Source organism: Schistocerca serialis, chromosome 5 (genome assembly GCF_023864345.2).
Source record: "Schistocerca serialis cubense isolate TAMUIC-IGC-003099 chromosome 5, iqSchSeri2.2, whole genome shotgun sequence".
NCBI lineage: Eukaryota > Metazoa > Arthropoda > Insecta > Orthoptera > Acrididae > Schistocerca > Schistocerca serialis.
Genome location: NC_064642.1, coordinates 277,154,396 through 277,172,225, shown reverse-complemented (window position 1 = coordinate 277,172,225; position 17,830 = coordinate 277,154,396). Strand labels below are relative to the sequence as shown.

At 43.2% G+C, this 17,830-nt stretch overlaps 1 protein-coding gene across 1 annotated transcript in view; it reads right to left on the bottom strand.

Moving 5' to 3' along the window:
- Window positions 1-17,830, bottom strand: part of LOC126481898 (nephrin-like) — a 462,484-nt gene that overhangs the window by 125,494 nt on the left and 319,160 nt on the right. Inside the window, exon 6 of the mRNA XM_050105856.1 lies at window positions 16,766-16,917. Within this exon, the coding sequence (XP_049961813.1) occupies window positions 16,766-16,917 (152 nt within the window). The remainder of the gene's footprint in view (window positions 1-16,765; window positions 16,918-17,830) is intronic.

Below are 17,830 nucleotides of genomic sequence, written 5' to 3'. Positions count from 1 at the left end.
ATAAGTTCAGTCCCTAAATATTATAAAGTGTGTGTATGTAAGTTCGACAATTCCTCCTAAACCACTGCATCGATTTCAGTTAAACTTGGTACACATATCGCTTGCTGTTTTGAAATCACCGCTGCAGTGGTAAGAACCACCTTTCTATCAGAGGGTTTGAGGTGGCGGAGGAAAAGCAGTGTAGCTCGCGACACATGAATTCCCATACTTCAGTTATGCAGTATTTGAGAATGAGAGCTCTTAGAGACTTGCTACAAATCTTACACGTAATTTCAAATTATTACATAACTTCTTCTCTCTTAAGACCCCACAAAATGGTGAAAGGAAAAAAGGAAAAAATTTATCGCTTACTACATTGTCACTGTTCACACAGTAAAACTGTCGCATTGTGGGTGACGTTTTAATTCATTACGTCTTTGCTACTATCTATATTCGAAACAGTTCTCAGATAGTATTCACATATACCGCTATAGGAACCTGCCGAATTATATCACTGTTGATCCGTAGTTTAGGCCATATGGTGTCATAAACATCGAGATACGTAAAAACCGCCTTATCCTTTAAACTTTTTATTTGTAACACTTTTCGCAGACAGTATCAACATTTCCAGCTGACTGTATCTACAAAACTATTTCATTGTGCGACACATAGTTTAAGGGATACGACGTCAAATACTGAGATGAGTGAAAAACTGTCACATCATGAATGAAGCTTTATTTTATTATTTTTTAATACTGTCTCTATTCACAACCCATTTCGCAAACAGTATCCACATTACCACTGGATGTACCTGCAAAATGTCATTGCACATCATGAAATTCAGGAGATACGACAGCATAAATATAGAACTGTGTTAATATTTAATTTCATTGCGAAATTCTCTAAAAATACAGGTTAAATATGTGAACAAATAAGTGTGATGTATGTTAAAAACGTGTGGAATATATATGAAATGTGCAAACGTGGGCTGCGTCACCGGTGAAATGCTCACCCTAAACACTGCAACTATTTCAGCCAAATTTCAGACACCTCAAGGGAAGGAGAGAGGGAATGCGTAAATGGACACAGAGATGGGTGAGGAGGAGATGGAAATAGAAACGAAAGAGGTGAGGGACAAAGACATGAGGAGGAAGAGATAACCAGAGAGATGGGGAAAACGAAATGAACAGCTGGAGGAGGAGGAACATACGGACGGAGAGAGGAAGTGGAGGAGATGGACTGACAGAGAGTGATGGAGGAGATGGACAGAGAAAGGGGGAGGAGGCGATGGACACAGAGGGGAGGACGGAGGAGCTGCGCTAATAGACGACTGGGATAAATACAAACCCAGGCAATATCTGGTACTCAGCTACTTCCTGAATCTGTGTAGCACGCCTATTGCTGTTTGAGTCACTGGCCTCACAGAGCAAACGCACAATGTGAGGGAACTAATAAAATACAGAATGTAAAGCCGTTAATCCTTCTCTGTAATTTGTAGAATGGTGGTAGGAGACTGTTTGTAGTGAATGGGATGGAGATGGAATGGGGTTGGTCGTTGATTAAAATGTCTACATTATAATTCTTATTAATTTAGAAAGGTAGATTTATACACCAAAAAATGGAACAGAAAATGAGGATGATGACCAGCACCGGACAGGCTGTTCTGATGTAGCATTCGGTAACAGAATCAAAGCTTGAGAAAAATCAAACAAGTTCACAGACGTTTTCGATTTAAAAGGGTTTGACGATGTAAAATCCCGTAATATGTTCCAAATTCTTAGAAGAAATAGGACTAAACCCAGGGGAACGACGGAAATTACAGATTATGTGCAAGGAAATAGGAAAGGGAGAAGCTAAGATGGAAGACCAAGAACGAAGTGCACGGATTACGTAGGGTGTAAGATATGTCGCCCTTAGACCCCTAATGTTGTACCTTTCCATCAGAAAAGCAATGACGAAAACAAAGTTTTCAAGAGTAGGATTAAAATTCAGGGTTAAAGGTTATCAATGATAAGTCTCGGTGAAAGCACAGTGCAGAAAGAGGAGAAGAATTGCAGGACGAGTTTACTAGATTGATCAGTCTAGTGAGTACAGGCTATGGACCGAATGCAGACAGAAGAAAGTAACGAGGAAAAGCTGAAATGATATTACCGGCAAAACTAAAATAAAAACAGGTGACACGGAGGTAGACGAAGTAATTTTGTTACCCTAGAAGCGAAATAATACATCACCGACGAAGCAAGACAGGCATAAAGTGCAAATTGGTAAAGCAAAGAGGACACTGCTGCCCATGAAACTTCTGCTAGCAAAAAACACGATAGCGAATCATGGCAGTGAGAGAACTCGGAAAGGAGATAATAGAAGCGTTTGGGGTGTGTTGCTATACACGGATGTTGAAAATTAGGTACCCTAATAACATAAGAAATCAGAACATTCATTATTCGCGGATTTCGCGAAGAAATAAACATATCGAATGACCGTAAAAATGGGTAGAATGGTAGCACATATGTTAAGGCACCAGGGACTATTTGCCATGGCACTGGAGGTAGGTTATAAGATATAAATTGTACGGGAAGACAGGGACTGGGATACATCTAACCAATAAATGAAGACGTCGTGTGGAAGTGGCCCTCTGAGTTGGAGAGGTTGGCACAAGACAGGATTTCGTGGCGGCTGCATCAGGCCAGCCACAAAAAATCCATTCATTACATATGAATCATAAGGTGGAGCCTTAAGTCTTGTAAATCGGGACATGCATTCGGTAAGGCACAGTACACGAAGTGTCCTTCAAACCACAGAATGCCGTAATGTTTGGAGGACGGGAAGAATTCACTGTCGGAGGGTAACAAATATGATGATGTGACTGTGTGACAAGCCGTCCTAGTAACGACAGCAACTTCCTTCGTACCAGTTCGACATCTCTGTCTGGTCCCGACAGAAAAATTGCTGTTGGATGGTATCAGGAATTCGACACTGGTAGCAGAGAAGATACTGTGCAAGGTTGGCCCGGTTCAACTTCTTACGCGTAGGCACGCTGTTGGAGATCACTTCATACCAACATACTTGAGCTGAAGTGAGTGTCATTCGTGGTAAGACGATGCTCCATACCCTGGCTAAGTGAGCTGTGGGAACTCGGTTGCTATGTGTACAGCGGAAGAGGACAAAACATTTGTTGTGTATGAATAACATGAAACTGTGAAGCACTCCTTCAAAAATGGTTCAAATGGCTCTGAGCACTATGGGTCTTAACATCTGACGTCATTAGTCCCCTAGAACTTACAACTACTTAAACCTAACTAACCTAAGGACATCACACACATCCATGCCCGAGGCAGGATTCGAAACTGGGACCGTTGCGGTCACGCGGTTCCAGACTGTAGCGCCTACAACCGCTCGGCCACTCCGGCCGACGCACTCCCTCACGCCTTTGTTTCAGGACTTTGCAGCAGATGCAACTTAGTACGGTACAACCATTAGCAAAAACATCTGGAACCGCGATAGATCCACTTCATGCTAGAAGGATACGCAGAAGTTCTTAACTATGGTGATGTTAGTATAGCTGATGATTTAGCACTCCCCGTTGAGAAGAATTACCGCGCAGTTGATTACTGGATTTTTAAGTCCAAGTCCCCCGTAAATATTGAGGAGGGGTGGTACTCCTGAAAGGTAATTAGAATACGTTTTGTTGACAGACGTCCCGGTTTTTGAGGCCAGGACCTGGTCTGCGACCACACTGGGCTGCAGTTCAGTAAGAATGTATTGGTTAACGAAGAAGAATTTGTGGTGTCACCGCCAGACACCACACTTGCTAGGTGGTAGCTTAAATCGGCCGCGGTCCATTTAGTACATGTCGGACCCGCGTGTCGCCACTGTGTGATCGCAGACCTAGCGCCACCACAAGGCAGGTCTCGAGATACGATAGAGCACTCGCCCCAGTTGTACGGACGACATTGCTAGCGACAATACGGACGAAGCCTTCCTCTCATTTGCCGAGAGACAGATAGAATAGCCTTCTGCTAAGTCCATGGCTACGACCTAGCAAGGCGCCATTAGCCTTACCTACTTTGAGAGTTATAGTATAAATGTCTCAAGAAGAACGCTGTATTCATCAAAGAATAAAAGTTAAGTATAAAGCAGCTACGTACTTTTCTTGCTACCATTCAATAGTTATCCTGTTCCAGACTTGACGCCAGTCGGTGTGTGTGTACGCGTGCCTTTCTTTCGGCTCCCTTCCCAGTGTGGCGTAGCAAGCTTGTTACGCCACAACAGAATTTATGAAAGTCATCAAGGTACCGTATCATTACCAAGCCGCATGAGGTAGCCGCGTGGTCTTGGGCGCCTTGTCACGTTCCATACGGCTCTCCCCGTCGGAGGTTCGAGTTCTCCCTCAGGCATGGGTGTGTGTTGTCCATAGCGTAGGTTGGTTTAAGTTACATGAAGTAGTGTGTACGATTAGGGACCGATGACATCAGCAGTTTGGTTCCATAAGACCTTACCACAAACAAAAATCAATACCGACGTAAGACAGCTTAATGCGGCAGTTGATTATTATCATACCGTTTGTGCAGGCAGTATAGATCATCTGCAGATATTTAGGGATTATGCCGTACGGTTGGGTGCAACTCTTCTGTTGTGCGTGTTGTGGTTAGGTCTCTAAGCGCTGGTAGAAACTGTGGCAGTGAGAATTTCAACGACTTTGTGCTACACTTAAATTCAATCCACACGAATATTCGTTTCACGATGGAAGCCGAAAATGATGGCTGACTTTCCTTCCTTGAAGTGTTGGACTGAAGGAAGCTGAATGGTACGTTTATAGAAAGCCTGCTCATACTGACTTGTATCCAAAGGCTGATAGTCGTCACCATCCGGCTCAACGTGAACGGTTACTTCATATCTTGGTTCACAGGGTCCATGTCGTGTCAGACCTTGAGCGTGTTTCAGGTGAGTTTGCCGGTCTCGAAGTCACTTCTCGTGAGAATAGTTATACTGAAGGACAGATTGGACCTGCGTTGCGGTATCGACCAAGTGTGCACCGGGTGAGTGATGATAATACCGAGATCGCCACTTTTGCCTTACAGACTGAGTATTTCGAACAGGATTGGTGTTATTTTGCGGAAGTATCATGTGAAGTGTGTTTTTCGACCACCATCTAGGATCAGGGTCTTTTAGGTTAGATGGTTTGCGTAAGATGGGTGACTAACGTGTTCCTTGCAGTTTTGGCATGTAATGGTGTCAGATTAACAGGACTGTGAAGGACCGGTGCACGGAACACAAGCTTACGACAGCCGAGCCTATTTGCCATTGTAAAACGTTGTCTTGGCACCGGTCATCGTAGGAATATAACAAAACGAAAATTCTGACATGCAATTACAGCTATTGGAGAGAGTTATAAAGGAAACTGTTGAACGTAATTGGTAAGTAACCTTATAAAGTCTGCATGGAATTGTACTCTCACAATTGTCAAAAACCAGAGGGTTAGAGTTTATGCGACGTGATCCATTGGTTATTCATTTCACTATCGGTAACTTCTGACGCCGATCGTCTTTGGTTTGTGATAGCGCTAGTGCCTACAGTGTGTGTGCACGTGCATGCACGTGAGGGTGAGAGAGAGAGAGAGAGAGAGAGAGTTATCTTTACTGAGTTGCTCTGAAAGCAGAAGTTTTGAATTCACTTTCACAGCGATTACTTGCTGCAGTTACGTCTTGAAAATGTTAGGGCGTGCTCCTGTCGAAACATCGGCGGCTGTCGACGACTTCACCCAGCTGTTTCCTCGTAAGTTATTTGTGCACTCAGTATGTTCCTCGTTTTCATATAACAATGGAGACATAGTAGCATTATTGAGCATAGTTTGAAAACCACTTTCGTGCACTAATCACTCTTATATTGCGGGCTTCAAACCATTTATAAGCTTATAATATTAATACGTCATAATACGAGGGTAATCCCAAATGTAAGATCTCCTTTTTTTATAAGTACACGACTCTGTTTGTGTGGCATTTGGTCACACTCCTATGAAGAGTGCTTCACGCCCTGTGAGTAAACATGCGCACGCCGGGCAGAGGCGCTTAGTCTTGGATTGGCAGCCGTTGAGAATGGGGCTCCCGTAGGAAGTTGCCGCCAAGTGCTAATTGCGCGCAGTTATTCGGTTTCTGAACGCAAAGGGCACTGCGCCGATTGAAAACCATCGCCAATTGACGGAAGTGTATGGTGAGTCGTGCATGGATGTCAAAAATTTTATTAAGTGTAGAGAGTTTGCAGCTGGTCCGACCGAAATTCACGACAAACAAAGGAGCGGGAGACCGTCAATTACTGAGGAGACAGTGTTGAAGGTTGAGCAACGCATGCGTGAAAATCGCCGGATCACCCTGAATGATCTCTGCACGTTAGTTCCTGAGGTTTCCCGAAGCACCGCTCACAGAATTTTAACGGAAACATTGAACTACCGGAAGGTGTGCGCAAGATGGGTGCCACGCATGCTGACTGAGGACCACATGCGGCAACGAGTTGACGCTTCCCGCGCGTTTCTTCACCGGCTTGCAGCAGAACAGGACAACTTCTGGTTCAAATGGCTCTGAGCACTACGGGACTTAACATCTATGGTCATCAGCCCCCTAGAACTTAGAACTACTTAAACCTAACTAACCTAAGGACATCACACAACACCCAGTCATCACGAGGCTGAGAAAATCCCTGACCCCGCCGGGAATCGAACCCGGAAACCCGACAACTTCTAGACTTAATTGTCACGGATGACGAAACCTGAACATACCATATTACACCTGAGACCAAGCAACAATCATGCCAGTGGCGGCATCCTTCTTCGCCAAATCCGAGAAATTCAAACAAACACAATCTGCCGGTAAAGTCATGACAACCGTTTTTTGGGATCGGAAAACGGTATTGTTGGTCGACTTTATTCCCACTGGGACCACAATTAACGCTGACAGGTACTGTGAGGCTCTGAAAAAACTCAAACGGGCAATTCACAACCGGAGAAGAGGAATGTTGAGCTAGGGCGTACACGTTCTCCATAACAACGCTCGCCCACACATCGCCTGGCAAACCGTTGCTCTCCTGTAGCAGTTTCAGTGGAACATAATCACCCACCCACCCTATAGTCCTGACTCAGCGCCCAGTGAGTATCACCTGTTCCCTAGGATAAAAGAACATTTGGCCGGAAAGCGATTCAGCTCCGACGACGAGGTGCAAGAAGGGGTTCATAACTTTCTGAACAGCATGGCGGCGAGCTGGTATGACATGGGCAAATAAAAACTGTCACAGCGTCTACGAAAATGATCGACAGAAAAGGTGACTAGGTCGAAAAATAGCCAAATGTTCAAGCTGTAAACTGATATAAACCACTCTAGAAATAAACGGATCTATGTACTTACAAAAAAATAGGAGAGCTTACTTTTAGGGTTACTCTCGTATACTCCATTTAAATGAAAATTTACTGATCGTTAGTACTTGGCATAGGTACAGAGGCATTAGTGTTCTAGGGTCAAAGACGTGTACAAGTTAAATAAAGCAGTGCAAATAATCACTAAACGTTTTACCTCTACCATCGTATTTTTCATCGTTGCCAACAGTAGCCACAAACCTTCCGTTCAACGACAGACCCTGAAAGTGACAGCTTTATTACATCAAATACAAATTCGATTGACGCTTACAGTGTCGAAGGGAATAAAGCCACCAAATCGTGAAGCCCTGGCGGGAGAGACTGCTTTTCTGGTGGCGGGACCCGCAGCAGCTAGCAGCGTCCGATACTGCCACCCCGCCGGTCTGCTGCTTCGTACTAGGGACGCGAGGTGGGCGGAAAGCCAGCCACAGGTCCTAACGAGATAAAGGCGCTGCTATGCCGCCGGCCAGGCGCCGGTAATTGAACCATAAAAGCTAACGAGCTGATTAGACGCCGCTTGGATCGCCTCAGTATGCCGTCCAAGCGTTTACCCACCAGGACGCAAAAAGTGCGTCGCTGGAGCCAGATGCTGCAGCATTAGTGCCGTATGACCCGTTGCCAGAACTGTTGTCCTGACTGCAGCCTAACGCGGTGGATAATCGCTGCAGAATTGTCGCCTACCAACACCAGCAACTTCCTATGGCTTCCTTCCTCTGCAAGTCGCTCTGAGAGGATTTCGGAGATAAGCCCCATAGAATTTAGAACTACCGGTAGCTAATGAATTTGTTTCCAGTGAATTCACTGTAGCATTAACTTAGATCCGTTTCATATTTTAGCTAAGGGAGTTAACAGTTTTACATACGTATATTTATCAAAGGTTATGTGATGATATTAGCCTATATGTTGCAGGTATTCAATGTACTCTACTTACGCTAGACACCACCTCCTTTTACCGACATTGCCATCCGTCCAAAAATACAAAGCTGGGCAGTAAAACTGCATCACCAAGAAGCACAGCAAATGAAATTTTGCTTAGCGAAGTGTGTGTGTACAGCATATTAATAAGAACTAGCGGGACGAATGTACTCCATTTCAAAAGACTGACTGAAAAGTGAGGTGGCAGCTCCTTCGTTATAGCTTTCTCAGCAGTTTAAAATTTTTCAAAAAATTTTGGCATGCGAACATACTCGACATCGATTTTTTTACTACTGACCATCAAAATTGCTACACCACGAAGATGACGTGCTACAGACGCGTCCACAAATACACAGTTGGCCAGTAAAACTGCATCACCAAAAAGCATAGCAAATGAAATTTTGCTTACCGAAGTTTGTGTGAACAGCATAGTAATTCTAGCTTTCTCGGTAGTTTAAAATTTTTCCAAAAAATTTGGCGTGCGATCATATTCGACATCGTTCTTTAACATATAACTCACCCCTGACTCCCACGAGCTCCCATAACTGTAACTCACTCGCACCACTAGGTCCATCACTGTAAGTCGGTCATACCCATCCACTCCCACTTGCCCATTGTCATTCACTAACTCAGCTCAACTTATTTTCATTATCTCTAAGTGACTCGGTCATTGTGTCGTCCCACAGCCACAGTCGCCTTCGTTCTACACTACTATTATTGTCCCTTCTCACCCTAACTTCTTCCTTTTGCTCTTTCTTACTGCTGTTATATATTCCTTCCCGCCGCTGCTGTATCTTCTCACTGCCACTATCCTTCTATTCCTCGTGGTCACAGACTCTGTCTCTCATTATCAATGGCTCCTACCAAATACCAATTTCTACGTCTCTCTATTCCCTCCAACTGACAGTATCTCATTCACTCTTTTCCTAGCACTGTTCTGTCATTATTAACTATGTTACACTGCAACTGTCCCTTTTTCTCTTTCACTGCCATAGATTGCGTGGTACTTTCTACATCATAACCACTGTCTACTGTCTTCTTTCATTTATTAATTTTCTGTCTCTTTCTCACTGCCACTCTCTCCTCCTCTCTTTGTGTAGAAGACAGCAAATATGATCACATACCAGAACTTTCGGGATAAATTTTGAAGGTGCTGAGGAAGGTGGAACGAGGCAGGTGGTATCCAACTTTTTAGTCAGAGTCTCTTAAACAGGAGCTTCTTCGCTGTATTGTGCTCTGATAGCGGAATTTCTCCGCTGGTTCTTCTCTTTTACCTGGTGCAACATTCATTCACTCGAAAAACATTTTAGGGTCAGTAAAATTTTGATAGTTTACTTATAAGAAATTGAAATAACACAAAACAATTTTACTTCTGAGAAAGTATTGTAAGAGTACAAAAATTTTGTTTGTGAGTTCTGTAACACGGAGTTCTCAGAACTTTGCTTTGAAACTCTTTATCTCGCAAAGTGATAAAGATTACAAGAAAATTTTCGGAGCTATTCGAGATCGGGATCTTAAATATATAGTAAAATTTTCAGCCGTTTTTTGAGCAAGAAGGTCTTCGTACGAATGTATTCGTACATTAATTCTGTATTTTAGGTTAGTGACACTAGGACGATCCTTCTTTTCAGTATACAAACGGTCCATAGCCCATCGGCTATAAAAAGCATTCAACTCTATCCTTTCATCACCAATAGAACAGATGGTATGAATCCCGAAATAGTACCGTTTATGCGCGGTGAGAGCTATACAATGAGGTGAGAATAGTCATGGGACATCACTCAGTATTGTGTCCCACCTCCTTTTGGCCTGCATAATGCAGCAGCTCGATGTTACATGGACTAAAAATCACGTTGGAATTCCTCCGCAAAAATGTTGAGTCATTCTGCCGCTATAGATCTCCATAATAGCGAAAGTGTTGTCGGTGTAGGAATTCTTTGACGAAATGACCTCTCGATTACGTCCCATAAATGTTATTGATGTGGGATGATTTCGGGGACCAAATCGTGCTCTCGAATTATCCAGAACGTTCTTCAAACCACTCGTGAACAATTGTGGCCCGGTGACATGTTTCGGAACACGAAGTCCATGAACCAAATCGTGCTCTCGAATTATCCAGAACGTTCTTCAAACCACTCGTGAACAATTGTGGCCCGGTGACATGTTTCGGAACACGAAGTCCATGAATGACTGCAAATGGTCAACATATAGCCGAACTTTGTTGTTTGCAGTGAATGATCAGGTCATTTGGACGAGAGGACCCAGTCCATTTGACGTAAACGCAGCCCACAACGTTATGGAGCCAGCACCAGCTTGCCCAGTGCCCTGCTGACATCTCACGTCTTCTTGAGGTCTGCGCCACACTCGAACCCTATCATCAGCTCTTACTAACTGAAATCAGGACTCATCTGTCCAGGACACGGTTTTCCAGTCGTATAGGGTCCAATCGGCATGGTCAGGAACCCAGGACAGACGCTGTTGGCATCTCTTGCTTTTAGCAAAGACATTCGCCTCAGTCGCCTGCTGCCATAGTACCTTAACGCCACACTGTCCTAACGGATAAGTCCGTCGAATTTCTGGGGGTTTTTCATGCAGTGTCACTTGTCGGTTTGCACTGACAATCCCACGTAAACGCCGCTGCCCTCGGTCGTTAAGGGAATGCCGTCGGCCATTGCGTTGTCCGCGATGAGAGGTAATGCCTGAAGTTTGGTATTCTCGGTCACTCTTGACACTGTGGATGTCCGACTATTGAATTCCCTAACGATTTCCGAAATGGAATGTATCATGCGTCCAGCTCCAACTACTATTCTGCGTTGAAAGTCTGTTAGTTCCCTTCGTGCCGCCATAATACGTCGAGAACCTATTCTCATAGATCACCCGAGTATAAATGACAGCCCCACGAATGCACTGCCTTTTTGTATTACGTGTACGTGATACTACCGCCATCTGTATACTTGTCTATTGCTATTACATGACTCACTTCACCTCAAAGTACTCTGTACTAAATTTAGTATGCAGAGCTGCCACCTCTAGCGGCAATGGCTCTTACTTGGCTGGATGTGAATTCAAATTGAGTTTCTGAGCGAGATGTGCTCAGGCATTGTGTGCTGGCGGCAACAGTTGCACATCCTCTGAATCGACTTAGGATAGAAGAGCACGAATCCATGTGGTCTTGCGTTATACTGTTAAACATAATGTTGCGGAGACTTCAGAAATAGGCCACAGCCTCCGGATCTGAAATGTCCAAAATGTAACCGTTAATGTTGGCTAAACGAAGGGAAGGAGATGGGATCGTGCTCTCAAAGACACCCAGTATCATCACGCCTGATGCTGGATCCATAATTCGTTTGCGAATATCATTTGACTTCTCGGAACCTGTACGTACAAGTACGTCCAACCTGACGGTGTACGTAAAGTTGGACTCATCTCAAAAGTCGACGTGTTGTAACGACTATGTCCATTGTTGTCGCTGGATGGGATGCACCCCTGTCGGCAGGCCGGTCAGCTGCTTCCTCTAGGGTAGCCAAGGCCACGGTCGTCTTGGTGAAAGTCCTCAGTCCTTCGTATGTCATCGCACTGTCAGTGTGGTTACATCACTTGCGGCACAGAAGTCGAGCTCTTGCCTCGAGATACTTGAGATGGATGTACGATGCAGCACAGACGAATGATGTTTGCCCTACCTGATACTACTAGCAAGGGGTCTTAGAGATCCTTATTGGTGATGAATATAGCCACCCTGAAAGCACGAATTCCATATTTTCATGACAGACGTTGAATACCGACCTAAGGAAGCAGCAATAAGGTGGAACTATAAACCGCAATCTCTGTAGGCTCCAAACGTTTCTCAGTAGAATTCCGAAATGCGCTTTTACACTTGCTTTCTTACGTGCGATAAAACACGTTCTTCTCATAAGGAATCGAAATTGGAATGTTGCAATTTTAATATGCAGCAGGGTACAGCAAGTCGGGCGTTCAGTTGGTAATGCTACGTTATTCTGTCTCGGCCAATTTTGGTTGAAATAAGTGCAGAATTTGTTACGGAATATCGTGAAGTATCCCTGCTCTAGCCTCTAGAAGTTCCGATAGATGGCAGCGCTATATGTAGCCTTCAAAATATCTTTGGTCGCAGGGGACAAAAAAAAAAAAAAAAAAAAACCGTAATTTCGCTTTGTGTGAGCCGTGTGCCTAAGTGTAGGACATTCTCACCACCACGCTTGGCCACATCCTTACGTAAATGGTCTATTACTTCATTTGTCAACGATGCGCAACACACTCTCACAAAAAAAAATAATTATCAGAATACTCTTTTATCAAATACAAATAAAACTCTTGAGTGACCTTAAAATTAGTACAAAACAATCTCAATCCTGCAGCCATTTATCAAAAATATGACCACTTTCGGCATCTAGTAGTAGGCCATCTTCAGATAACACTCCGTCTGCCTTGTGATGGCGACACTTGGAACAGCTGCGCTGACCCCAGTCCCAAAACTACTGTCTGCTCTACAATTTTGCGTCTGGGGTCAACGGAGCTGTTCCAAGTATCACAATCATCAGCCAGACGGTGCATTATCTGAAGAAGGCGGGACGAAACGAGTCATATTTTCAATAAAGTACCAGGTCTTTAAACATTTTATTTAACTAACAGAATGCTGTTTCCAAATCACTGATCCAAAAAATGTTATCTAAAATTATCGAACATCTCCGCTGCTGATATTATACTCATTTAGGTTTAAGTTATAATATATGTTATTTATTTCCGAAAGTGGTTGGAGAGTTTTTGTAACAAAAGTCCTAAATTTGGGACACTTAATCTACCTATTCAAACAAGGCATTGGCTCATCAGTAAATATCAGAAGCAGTCTAGATATATGTACTTAGAATATTTTTTTCTTGCGATTACATAATTCGTATTAGGTATCATAGTCAGCTTGACTACTAACTAGCAAGAAGGAAACGTGCCATAGTTTCTCAAAAATCTTCGTCGACTAATCATCCAATTAATTTGGTTAGAAATTACATTTCCTTACTTACACGTTTGTGTTTATAAGTTTGATATCAACCTTGTGTATGAATTTCGTACACTATTACTGAATCTTGTAGTGGTTACGTGGTTTTGCTCTTTAATGTCTTGCTAATATGTGAAAAATGGAAACGAAAGGTAAAACATCTTGATCGCCTAATCACAGAATTCATGTCTTGCGCTGTCATCGTGATGCAAACAGAATTCACCCTGCGACATAGCTTTCCTTTTAGTGGCAGTTTCATTAGTTGAGTTGAGATGCCGCCTGCTGTAGCCGAGCGGTTCTAGGCGGTCCAGTCTGGAACCCCGCTGCTGCTACGGCCGCAGGTTCTAATCCTGCCTTGGGCATGGATGTGTGTGATGTCGTTATGTTAGTCAGGTTTAAGTAGTTCTAAGTCTTGGGGACTTATGACCTCAGATGTTAAGTTCCAGAGCGCTCAGAGCCATTTGAACCATTTTGAGGTAAGCAGCCGCTCTACATGAAGAGAAAAAAATGTAATAGCTTGATTCAGTGAGATGATTACTTACGTTATCGTAAGACACAATATGTAAAGACAAAGTAGTCCACTGAAAAGTAGAGAAAATTGTTATGGGGAAATAGTAATTATAGTTAAGTTAATGAATAGTGCTAGCTAGCAATGATTATCTGATATTGTCTTGTAATCATGCTTTGCATTCAGAATGCTAATTTTCAGTTTAGAATGTAGCTTCCTAACACAGAGTCCTAAAAAGTTGTTGTCAATTTACTAAGAATAAATTTGTCATACGAAATAGGGACGTCACAATATAAAATGTAGGTTTAAAATCTATAATGTTACCGGTGTATAACACAAATACGTAGAATATTGTTTCTTCTAATGAGAATCCCGAAAGTAAGAACATCAGAATCATTTATGTACTATCATCTTCCTTATTCTGTTCACATTCCTCGCTAATTACGTTTCCCTTTCTTGCTGCTGCCAGAGGAGCACAATGTCCATCGCCCTTCACATTCCGTATCAGTTCCTGTATTTACTTAGAACCTACTTGGGGATGAATTTGAGAGGCTGGAACTTCGGTGGTAGAGTGTTCCTATTGGCTGTTGGTACGGCGAGTGGAGAAAATGAACATGTCATCTAACTGTGATTTCAAGCTTGTCTCGGTTGTTGTGGTGACGGTCCAGCACAATATGGACAAGACACTCGACCAACGTAACTGACTGCGGCCAAATGGCGGTGCCCGATGCATAGGACACTCCATATATGGGGTTGCAGGGGGTACGTGTTACTCACTTGCCACGGGAGCTTAGTTGTCTCTATGACACCTTAAGTCTGGTTATCAGCTGCCGCTGTGGTTAATGGTCTTTCATATTATCGTGCTGTTGACGCTGGTCGCTGTCGGTTATAACGGACTGCAATAGGGATTATTCCGCCACTGTGTAGGAAATCCTTCTCTAATTCAACATGGGATAACTGTGTCCGGTGAGCAGCCACGCCTTTGAGAAGCATGTCTGTATGGAGGTGCTCATCCTCTTCTCACCCAATTTAAGAAACAGTTGTTTAATTTATAGACGAAATTTAAATGAAAGCGTGCCCATTTATTTTCGGTAGTTTTCCATATAATGCAGTTTTTAAATGGCTGCGTCAATCTGAGACAAACATTTATTCCTTGTTTTTATATCCCTATTCTGTGTGCAGTTGTTTTATGAGAGGCGCGAGTAGTGTCAGAACATCTTGAGTGCAGTTAGATGTTAACCCTAGGGCCGAAGTTAACATTTTATACTGGTAACTTAAATTTTGCAGGGAACTTCTACTTTACGTCCTTTATTGCTGTAGTTCGCAGAAGACGAAAACAAAATGTTATCACTGCACTGAAGTGTTTAGGTCCTGAGAACATCTTTTAACATTTAATAAAGTACAGTCTCACTTTTAAGAAATGGAACCACCAAAGAGATAGTAATACAGTTTCAATAATCTCGTCGAAAAGAAAGTTATGTAATTAATTTTATGTTTCTTTGCAGGTACATGACTGTGTTTTGATACATGAAGTGTGCCCTGCTATGAAGTGCCGTAAAACACCGTTAAAGAAGACAAAATGGAATGATGTAGCGCACCACCACTCTGCTCTAGCGTCGAGTTACTATGGCGCAGGGACTTCAACGTGTCGCAGCAACGCAGGTTGTACCTAATCTTCTATATGATACTTATAAACTTTAGGAGCTCTCCTCGTAGAAATGGAGAAGGACGCAATATTTTATCTTGTCTGTTGTCGCGCTGTGCGTGAAGAAGCGGATGAATTGTGCCGCAAGAGACGGAAAGTGTATTTCTTCTCTTGAGGAACAATAAAGGCTTTCGTTTCTGGTTGTTCAAGACACCTGAAACTTGAATCTCCATTCTTCACCATACGATTCGAGTACAGGCTTCTCTGTAAAGGTCCACTGCTCATTTTCGAAGTGCGGTGTTGCGCTAATGACAAAGGTGGAATGAAGTTAACTGCAATTTCGTTGAACGAACAGTTGAGGTGGAAATCTAAATCTGTGAGACGCTTTCTCGATAGTAAAACCATACACAGACAGACAACAATATTACACTTTTTTTTAAAATTATGTATATGTTTTGACAGGATGTAGTCTGTCGTCCCTCGTGTTCAAGCTATGGATCGAAGAAGCAGTGACAGAAATAAAAGAAAAGTTAAAGATGTGGATTAAAATTCAAGGTGAAAGGATTCAATGATAAGATTTGCTGATAGCACTGCTGTCCTCAGTTTAAGTGAAATTGAATTACGGGATAGGTTGAATAAGATGAAGAGCCTAATCAATACAGAATATGGATGAAGAGTAAATCGAAGAAAGACGGAAGTAACGAGAAGTAGCAGAAATGAGATGAGCGAAAAAGTTAACATCGAGATTGGTGATCACGAAGTAAATGAAGTTATGAAATCCTGCAATCTACGTAGCAAAATATCCCACGATGGACGGAACATGCAACACACAAAAAGCACATTAGGACTGGCAAAAAGGGCACCCCTGGCAAAGAGATGTCTACTAATATCAAATATAGGTCTTAATTTGATGAATAAATTTCTGGAAATTTATGTTTGGAACAGATCATTGTTTCGTAGTGAGGTATGGACTTTGGGAAAATGGGAACGGAAGAGAATCGAAGCATTTGAGATGTGATGCTAAAGAAGAATGCTGGAAATTAGATGGGCTGATAAGGTAAGGAATGATGAGGTTCTGTAAAGAATTTGACACGATTAAGATGTAAGGTAATCACTTTCGTGCTAGCAGAGGGAGGTGTAAAGGCTAAAAGTTGTAGAGGAAGACATCAAGCAAAAAATTTATGTAGGCTGACGGGCCGCACCATACTACAAAAAGAGTATGTTTTACAGTTAAAAGGAGATTTCAAATCCAAATTATAGAGTTAATCTGTCCTGTACAGTCGAATCGCAGCTTGAGGAGAGGCGACTCACCGTCTCGCGCGAGTTGCGCAACTGGACGCCGGCCTTCCACCAGGAGAAGACTGGCTGCGGCCGCGTGCCCACCGCTTCGCACGACAGCTGGTATGTGTTGTCCGCAGACAGCGGCCGGTTCTCCCCCACCAGGCGCACCCAAAGAGGCCGCACTGTAACACACACCAAGCACTGTTGCATCGTCTCTCTAGGCGTTTCCACCGGGTGAAGTCACGCTACCAGCTGGTGATTTCACAGTTAAACAATCCTCCTTTAAAGCTGCATCATCTGATCAAAAGTATCCAGAGACCAGTATCTAATGTGGAAATGACTCTTACGTGTCACGAGAGACGGACCCGCCAGTAAAAATGGAGACGGGGTGTATTGTTTTATCCGTATGGAAGCAGTAGGATCAGAATGGGTCTGTCAGAAGAACTCAGTGACTTTGAACGTGGACTAGTCTTTGGGTATTACGAGAGTAACAAACCCATCGAGAACATTTCAACCTTTTTAAAGTTGCCCAAGTCGCCTGATGGTGATGTGCCTGTGAAGTAGAAAAGCGAAGGTACCGCCACACCTAAAGCGAGACCAGGCAGACCTCACATACCGTTTAGGGGTAATCACCGACCTGGATCGTTCTATAAAATCATATGAAATCTGTGGAAGGAACCACTTGTGGGTTCAAAATTACTAACAGCAGTCGAGCTACCACAATGACTGTGCGTCGCGACAAAAAATAAATAAATAAATAAATAAAAAAATCGTGTATAATGGTCGAGCAGCTCCTCATCGGCCTCATATTTCGGTAACCACTATTAAGCGATACGTGGTGTGGTGTAAAGAGAGCGGCACCACGGAACAGCGGAAGACCGTGGTTTGTATGCAAGACCTACTGCAGGTAATGTCTAAAAAAACTTCCATTAATTTCCTGCAATATTACTGTTACATTTCCTACACTTCATAGAGACACGTTGCATCAGTGAACAAGATTTTTCCAGCTGAAAAATGGCATATCGATACTGTCACGTGAGACGTTGTACATCAGAACACAGGACGTCAGGACGTGCCGTCGTTCCCTGAGAATTC